This window comes from Coffea eugenioides, chromosome 5, assembly GCF_003713205.1.
Source record: "Coffea eugenioides isolate CCC68of chromosome 5, Ceug_1.0, whole genome shotgun sequence".
Taxonomy (NCBI): Eukaryota; Viridiplantae; Streptophyta; class Magnoliopsida; order Gentianales; family Rubiaceae; genus Coffea; species Coffea eugenioides.
Window position 1 is genome coordinate 3,219,946 of NC_040039.1, and position 9,667 is coordinate 3,229,612.

At 37.6% G+C, this 9,667-nt stretch overlaps 1 protein-coding gene across 1 annotated transcript; it reads right to left on the reverse strand.

Annotated features, from left to right (window-relative positions):
• Positions 1 to 495: 495 nt before the first annotated feature.
• Positions 496 to 1,115, reverse strand: LOC113770992 (putative cinnamyl alcohol dehydrogenase 4). The gene is made up of 3 exons (XM_027315626.1): positions 995 to 1,115; positions 679 to 885; positions 496 to 584 (listed from the first exon to the last, which is right to left on the reverse strand). The coding sequence occupies exons 1-3, from the start codon at positions 1,113 to 1,115 to the stop codon at positions 496 to 498; spliced, it is 417 nt and encodes a 138-aa protein (XP_027171427.1).
• Positions 1,116 to 9,667: the final 8,552 nt, after the last annotated feature.

The window sequence follows — 9,667 nt, forward strand, 5'->3', positions numbered from 1 at the left end:
GCTGCTACTGCCGGCGAGAAGAAGCCGAAGAAGGCTGTTGCTCCAAAGAAAGAGGCGGCGGGTACCAAGAGGAAGAGAACTGTTAATGTGGAGAAGAAGAAGCTGAAGATGGTTGCTGCAGTGTCAGTGAAAGTCAAGAAAACTCCCGTCAAGAAAGCTCCGGTGAAGAAGGTGGTGATGAAAATGCCGGTGAAGAAACCTAAGAGCCTCAAGTCGCCAGCGAAGAAGCTTAAGAAATAAGTTGCGTGAATTGGGCTCTGGAGGGATTAAGGAGAAAATGTGTAAATTCATAGATGGCTGGGGGTTTGGGAGAAATTTCGTTGTTATTTCTTATTTTAGCGTTCTGTTTTACCATTTTGGTTGTGGTTGGATTTCTTAGTAGATTATGCAATTAAGGGCAGTTTGACTCAGAAATTATCAGTTTATCTTGTGTTTTGGTTGAAATTTGGGTGATTGACTATAATGTTTGTGATTTTGTTAATCTTAACGTCTTGTTTAAGATATTGTGCGCTGCACAGAAGTCCAACATTTTTCTTGTGTTTGTTTCGTTCCACCAGTTGCACTCCCGGATACAGTTCTCATATCTGCAAGAAGTAACGGTTTATAAGCTAAAAATGCAGGTCCTATGACGTCGGTGCCGCTATAGCAACTTCTAGATGTAAACAAGTAAGACTGTACCTGTGATTAGGCTATGTGGCATAAATTTTACTTCACTTGGGAAGCCAACCAGAATAAGAACCCCATTAGTCTTCAACAGGGAAAGGTACGAATCAAATGGAATATCTCCAGAAGCTATATCAATAATGAAGTGCAATGATATGGGGTGATGGTGGTAAAGAATCAGCATCTTTATTGCTTTAGATGAGACAAAATGAACCCAAAAGCCTGTACATCACAGGCTGATGGTTGCTTACCCTCATCAGCAGTTCATCAGATGAGACAACCTAATTGTCCGCTCCAAGAAGAATTACTCTTGCTTCTTTCTTGGATATACTTGTGCTCCACACTGTGACTTTCAATCCAAAAGCCTTTCCAAATTTCACTGCCAAGTGCCCCAGACCACCTAGCCCAATAACGCCTAAAGATTTTCCAGGTTGGTTCATGTTGTGTCGCATCATTGGTGAGAAGACAGTTATCACAGATCAAAGCAAAGGTGCCGTCGTTTCTTTCTGGGGTTTATACGAGGGAGAATGGAGACAGTTTGGGTTGACAATGATGAAGAAAAAATTAGAAAAGTGGCTTTCATTTTTTTGTTTTGTCGTCCCGCCACTTCATAAAGGGCATTTTTGAGAATGAAATTTCTTTTTTAGGGTTTTATGGGCATATTTGTCCATTTATAATTAAGTTGGATCTAAACATGTCTTTTTACGTAAATTATAAAATGCCGTCTCGTTTGACCGTTAGTCCAAGGACTTAAGTGACTAAAAGTTAACGTTAGCGGGACTAAACTGATAGTTGAGGTATAGTTTAAGGGGGTAAACTAATAAAAGCCCTTTTCAAAATATAGTCTGTGTAAGTATCTAAGAGAGTCTTTACGCGAGGCGCCGCGTATATTCCAAACAAGAAAATTAATTGGACTTAGCATTAGATCAGAGAGAATGTTTAGCCTACGAAATAGAAGAGAGCTGTTGCAACTTTTTCTTAATATTACAACCCAACTTCTTCTTTGCATCTATGGGATCAGGTGGCAATAGCTTATTCCATAGATTGAAGTCTTTTCATCCAACAAGACTGAGCGAGGGAGAACCTTTTCTAACCAATTAGAATCCTTCAATCGAGAATCTAGCTCGGCTTGAAAAAATCGCATCTCATTAACGGAGAAATTTGAGTCCCCCATGTTTCCTGCTGACCTCCGCTTGAGGAGCCTCAAACGTCCGGATAATCGTGGAGACGAAAGAGGAGAACCCCAGTGCATTGAATCCCCCCAAGCAGTGGCGGAGCCAGAAAAAATTCTTAGTGGGAGCAAAAGCAATAATAAAATTTTTTACCTACTCTTCTTCTAGTTTTTTAAGCAAAAAAAAAAAAAAAATCACCAACAAGTACAAATGATGCATATATTCCATGAAAAACATAAAAAATAAATTCAAAATTATTAATGTAATAATAATTTTATTTCAAAAACAAACTAAACTATTTACAATTGCTCACTGCAAGTTTTTATATTTTGATAACTAACTTGGTTGTGGAAGTAAGAATGGCTCTCGATTGTGGAGGGAAAATGGAGAACCAGTGGAGGAAAGGGAAATTGGGGAGTGGGGCCCAAAAAAAAGTGAATGATATGATTGGTACTTGCTAGTTAAAATGAAAAGGCTTTTTTTTATCTTATTTCAAATGGAATTTGTGCCCCACTTATCTTTTTAAAATTTTAGTTTATGAACTAACTTAAAAAATTACGTAATTCTTTCACATCTTTTCTAAGAAAACTCTGAGGGCACACTTAAAATTATATCAAAATTATATAAATATTATAGAAATTTAAGGGGGCAGTAGGGGCCCGTGCCCCCACCTTAAATCCGCCCCTGCCCCCAAGTGCTCCATAATACCCTCATCATCACTATCAGTAGGCAACACAGCAAAAGAATTTTGATTCATCGTGAGGGCAACATCCAGGTTTGAAGCCGTGAGATCCCCACGACCAGTTTGAGTATCAACCAAGACCATGTCTTTGGAAGGTGCATATAACGTAGAATTTACCAATGTTTTTAAACTCGGACCGGTTAGTGAACCGGAGAGGTGGCCGGTTCGCGGTTCGACCGGTCAGGCCGGTCCAACCGGGCCGGTTCAAAGATTCATTGTTTTTTTTTTTTTTTTTTTTTTTTTTTAGTGTTAAGTACTAAGCAGGTTTCATTCTACACTTGAACTTTACCAACATAACTTAATTTAAGTTATGATAATAATAAATTTTCTAAAAGTTATACATAAAACATGGAATGATAAATATAATTAAAATATCATAATTCACCATAAGTTTTCATAAATTCATTATAAACATAAATAGATACAATCCAAATGTTCACCAATTATCACAAATAAAAACACAAAAAATAAATAAATTAAATATTGAAATTCTTTTACAACCCTTAAAAAAATCAATAAAAGAGTTCAAATTAAGACAAACTATTTGAATAGCAAACTTTTATCAGTGGCATGATAAGCAACCACACCACCTTTCACAATTTCATCAACTTAAGCTGAAAAAGTTAAAATTTTATTATAAAAATATAAATCTAATTGCTCAAACTAAAAAATAACTAAAAATTTTTGAAAAACAAATATACAGTTAAACACATAAAAAATTAATTGCTACTAAACATTACTAATTAACATGTTATATTAAATTCAATGATCCTATACCATTAATTATTTTAAATTCAATTATCAATAGCTTCGATTATGTGCCAACTACCATATTTTTGACCAGCCCAAGTTATTATTTGTAATTCCTACCCAATTCCTACACGGATGTGCACTACTTTTGCAAAAATTTCATCCTTAATTAATCGAATAAAAATAAAACAAAAATGAGGGAAACATATGAAAATTGAGGGGAAAAAGAAGAAAATGCAAAAAATCAACTAAAGATAATAATATAGAAAAAAAACCTTGAAAAGAAAAAAGTTAAACTTACTAAGATGTTGGAAAACAAGAAAAGTTGAAATTTTCAACTTGTTTACAATTTGCTAAAGATAATAACCTGATAATAATGGTGAAGACTTGAGAAAATCTTGTTGTGGATATTTGGGTTAAAAATGGTTAAGAAGAAAAAATTGAAAAAAAAATAAGAGAAGAACTTGATGTTTTAATATATTTTTTAATCAAGTAGCATTCTCAACAAACTTAACTACAGTCTAGCGGTGAGATTGTCATATCCAAACTTGGAGACCCAGGTTCGAATCTTAGCTACACCATTCTTGATATTTTGTTGAAGAATTTAAAAAACCGCCGGTTCACGGTTCTTAACGGTTCGCACGGTTCGTCCGGTTCTCCATGAACTTCCGGCTTTAGCATTAGACCGGACCGGTGACATGGCCGGTTCGCGGTCCAACCGGTCGAACCGTCCGGTCCGGTCCGGTTCTGAAAACATTGGAATTTACTGGCTCAACACACGAACAACCAGCATTTTCTATCTTCTCGGCAATAGACACTGGATTAACAGCAGCTAAGTGGATTGTGCGTGAATTTGTAACACCAATCCTGACCTTGCCAGCTACTAAAGCCTGCTTGTCACTTGTCCTCTCGAGAATAACAGCAACAGAAGATTGAGCACGCGTACCAGGTGCAGCATCAACTACGACTACCCCAACAGCTAAAACACCATGGTTGTGATTAGAACCTGCAAGCTCCAATCCCGCATGATTACGCCAACCAGCATGCGCTTCCACAGGAGCAATAGGATCATAAAGTGGTAAGTCTATGGCTTGCAAGAGTGGAACCGGTGACTCCACCACCTTCTCTTTCCCCTTGCCAAAATTATTCTTAGGGACATAAATATGTCGATCCTGCGGAGTTGTATGAGGAGGAAAGTTCTTTCCTCTAGCACCATGGAGAGACGGGTCCTTCCTGAAGCAAAGGGCCTCCTCATGCCCAAACTTGCAACAGAGCGAACAATAGGAGGGCAAATTTTCGAACTCAACCGATCGCCAAAACACATACTCATCATCCCATCCAGATCCGCTTTACTGGGGTCGAAGAAACGTCTATCTCAACCAGAATCCGTGCCACAGATGATCGACGAAGATCACTAGTAGCTGCATCAATCTTTAGCTGACACCCTAAGGTGGAGGCCAGTTTAAGTAACTAGTTCTTCTAGAAAAAAGGAATTGGCAACTCAGGAAAACACACCCAAATCAAAGCTATTGCAACTTCCTGATCTGCATTGAAGTTCAATGCCCACTTAGAGATCGATATAGTTGAGTTATGAACATACCATACCCTGCGAGAAAACAATATGGTGTAATCCTCCTCCAAAAGAGACCGAATCAGAATATGTTTAGGATCAAGTAGTCCTACCAAGCAATCTCTCTCCAGACCTAGTGTGACAAAATTTTTCGTATAAGCTCCATGGGAGGTCCGCTAAAGGCAAACCTCCCCACCAATGCATTCCGAAAAGGCTCTGATAAAAATGAGATTCCTTGGTGAGAGACACGGAGAGCTGGTTCACCCCGAAAAGTAGAGACCACGCCCAAAGCGATATCTTTCTCCCCAAGTGCCATACCAGACACTACTGACGCAAAGGACTTCCCCAATGACGCAGACAGCAGACCACCACCATCGGGAGGTTTTTCTGACGACCCACAGGCCACCATGGGAGGCGGAGGCTAGTTGACGATGCTATTGATGGTGAAACAAAACCATAGGCTTAGTTTTTTTGGGACATGTAATTAATTCAATTTTTTAACATGTGTCCGTATATGATGACACGTTACACATTAACGGTCCAGAAATACTTCCAACTTTATTACACTTCCATCAAAACCAAATTTTGACTAGGCGCAACTTCATCTGTCAATAGGTTTTGGTCAATAGGGCTCACTATAATATTGTCTTGTTAGATAGGATGTACATAACGAAAGTCTTATTGAGTTGGTAACTAAAGCCATAGATCCAAAGAGATTATATGACTAGAATAATTATGTCGGGCACTTATTACATAGGATAAGAACATACATGTATTATATGCATGCATGCATGTGTGTGTCTATATATGTGTGTCTGTGTGTAGGAACACGTGTTTTGCATATGAATATGATACTTTAGGATTATTTTCTTTTTTTCCTCAAAATATTAAGAAAATCAAAATTTTTAAGGAATAAATGTAATTGAGACAAAAAATACTGTGACATTTAATCAACCATATATAGACTAAGTGCTTAGGAAGTTGTCCGATGGTGTGTTTTGTTTGCTGACATGTCATTTGATGATTTGCTGAAAAGTGGTCGTTCTCCATGATTGTTGGCCTGTGGATTGCGTTTGTGAGCCACCGAGCCCTGGCTGAAAAAAATTAACTCCTTCAGTGGAACCCAAGACCGGACTCATAGTGGTCATAATAATAATAATAATAATAGAGTTAGGCTGGTAGTGCTGATAATAATGCTACTCTGCTTCCCATTTTACCTAATGTCAGGTTTGTGGTGAGTTAGAGTGTGTATTTGGGTCAATGTGACAACTCCTGTTTTACCTATTTACCCTTGCCTTACATGTTTATTTACTTTTTTTTGTGGGTTGACTTAGTTTAGCTGTTGTTGGGTTATAGATGTCAAAACAATGCTTTGTCACTGTGTAACTTTTCAGCCATGCGTCCTTTCTTTGCCTCTTATACTTTCGAACGTTGTCCTCCGTACGTCTTTGGAAGCTACTCCATACTTTCTGTCCTGGATTTTGCAGATGCTATCATGCTTTGTGGTTGGTTTATGCATCCGGTGATCATTTTCCCTCTTTCGTTCTGTTGTTTCAGCTATAAGGTTGGTTTGCTCTTTTTCCCTCTGCTTCGTTCTCTGTTCTTTTGGAGCTTTCATTTCTATTGGCCAGCTTCAGGGTAATTATCTCCGCCAGTTTTTCGCTTTTCGTTTTATATGCTGTTTACTGCTTCTCCTTATCACCTGTGGCAGCATTTGCTATTTTATTCGCTGACTTTGTTCCTTTTTCCCCTGTTTCCATGCTAATGAATTAATGCTGATTCATGTATGCCGTTGCTATTGTGGTGACCTCATTTTAAAACAAAAAAAAAAGGTTTTTCCCGCCTCTTTGTTTTCTTTCCAATATCTCATCTTTCTGTGCTTGTCATTTCCTCTTCTACAGCTTTATTTGATGTCTTTGTACTTGGGATTTTCTGGCATTCTCGTTCTTCCGAGGACGCTGCTATGGAGCTGATCTTCTGTTATGTGTTATGGCAGGAATTTGGTTGCAGGTCAGATGCTTGTTTCTTTGTTTTGCTTGGCTTTTCCCTCCTTCTGGCTGCATTAGTTGCTGGCTATTTCTTGCCTCCTTCCTGGTCATTTCATATTTTACGTATTTTCCCCAACATGCATGGCTTCTTCAGAATCTTCGTGCTTTCTTTAGTATTTTTGCTTCGTACATTGTTTAAGCTTGCTTTACCGTTTTCGCTCGCTACATTTTTGTACTGTAGATGGTGTTCATGCATGTCTTCATCCTTTGATTGTTTAATTTCTTACATCAATTCACGTGTGTCGTGGTCTTCAGACTCTTCACTGGAAATCAGGAACTGCTCCACCAACTCTTACCCACTCCAATCTCCAGAGTCCAGACGTCCTCCTCACCCCTTTCTTTCTCCTTTTCCTTTTCTCAATCAATCAATCTTCTTCCTCTGCTCTTTTGCCCCTCTCTTCCTCTCTTCAACACAAGTCAAATCTCTTCTCTCCATCTCTCTGTTTTTTGTTTGTCTCTCAAGTCCACTGCTTTCTTCATTTTAATTTTGTTTATGCTGTTCCTGCCCCTTGATTAAATTTTCTTTTATTCTCTATTAAATTTTATTTGCTGTTCCAGACTTCCAGTTCATCTCAATCAGACTCTCAGGCAGACAGACACCCAAATAGACTCCAAGTTTCACTAATGGCGACTATCCGGATGATTAGCAATTAACCCTTTTTTGTATTTGTCTTGAATAAGACACCGAATCATTTTAATCATGTTTAATGATATAGTGTTTGTGGGGGTTTTAACTTGAACAGATATAGCAGTCAATCTCACTGGTATGCAAAATCTTAAATCTTTCTAAAACACTTTTTGTGGAACATAGTTTTTGAGTAAATCTACTTTTAATGCATAAATGAATCTCAATTACAGATGGTCTGTTCAGATGAATATACAACGGCAAGAAATACCATGTGGCAGATATTGCTGCATTACTCAGTAGGACTTGGAGCGCCGGTGTTGATCGAATTATTGTAAGTATATATCCCTGAACAAAACTTTGGTCTTTTTCATACGGATATGTCTCGTGCGACTATTTTTCTGGTTGCTGTTATTATTAGCTCATTGCAAAGGATAAGTTTGCAGCCCATTGGCTCGTTGCAAAGGATATGTCTCTTACATGGACTATATTAGTTGTTGTATGATGGCTTCATTGTGAGTCATATTGTACTGGATGTTGTAAATATGCTAAAATGAGTGGTTGTGAGGCTATAAAAGTTATTTCTTGAGCAATGTGAAATCTTTGCTATGGACCAAGTCCAAATGATATAGTCCATGTATGATGGCTTCATTGTGAGTCATATTGCACTGGATGTGGTAAATATGCTAAAATGAGTGGTTGTGAGGCTATTAAAGTTATTTCTTGATCAATGTGAAATCTTTGCTGTGGACCAAGTCCAAATGAACCAGATAATATTAACCAACAATTTCTCTCATTAAAGCTTGCATGTCATTTTTCTCTTATTTTCTGTGCATTAAAAAGTTTCGAGTTGTTTCACCTATTTGTTTCATTGTTCTCCCCTTGTGACCTTGAATCAATTTGGTGAAGGTTCAACCTTGCAGTGAGCTTGACATGGAAATGAAGTGCAAACTGATTTCAGAGTATATGACAAAGGTTACTTATTTGTGTTGTATGATAACTTGCCTAAGCTTCTTTGGGTGATCTAAGGTTAGAGTAAATGGAATGCAAGAACTCTACTTATGCTTGTGATTATCCTTTTGACAGATTTCAACTTTATTTTTGGACGAAGCACTGCAATGTATTGGGGAAGAAAGTAAAGTTTTCCAGTTCTACTCTCAACATTTTTTGTTTGTTGACTATCTTCTTATGGATTGTGCCCTCAGCTTCATTACATAGTGGAGCAGAGTTTAGGCCATATATGACTTAATGAATCTGAAAAAATGAGGTCACTTGCTCGTTTGTATTAATTGTCTGAAACTTCTGCAAAATGTCACTTTAAAATAAAAAAAATTATCCTCTGCAAAATGTCACTTGAGCTAAACTACTTCTTGGAAGGGATATAGGGTATATCTTTTAGGTTTATTAATTCTTTCTGCAAATTATTTAGCTGACTGCTCTATTTTAATTTGTAGGTAATGAACATATTGAAAATGTTGTGCCAGTACATTGTGATGATGAGCAAAAGGTTGATTGATCATGAGACAACTTCCAAGGAGCTGCTACAATTGGGCTGGACTCCATGCTTTGAACAAATTCTACATTGGAAGATTTTGTGAGCAATATTGTTCTTTGTTATAACCAAACCATGCAATCTTTAGCAAAAGTCCTTTTTTTTATAGTATTATGGGAGTCTTTTCTTTAGCCTACAGAACTGGGTTTAAAATTTATTCAGGCTGGTTTTACTTTATATTATAGGAGGATATTCTTGTTCTTGCAATGGCAAGACTTTTCCTTTGGGATTGTCCTCAACATTGTTGGACTTACGGTACTGATGAACAGTGCAGGTCATATTTTATGTTTCATAAGATGGATGTTCACCAGCCGCAGTTAATATTCAAATACTTACCAATACTTTCATTTACAGAGAGTTACGTTTATCAGGTAAACAAAATGCAACTCTCTCTCTCTCTCTCTCTTCCCTTACTATATGTGGCTTATATTCTGCATTTTGGTGTGTACATTAACTTGCAAATCCATACATTGTTGGTCCATTTACCTGTACAATAGATGCTCAGTGACTTCCTTATGTGTCCCAAATAAAATGTTAAGCTTCCT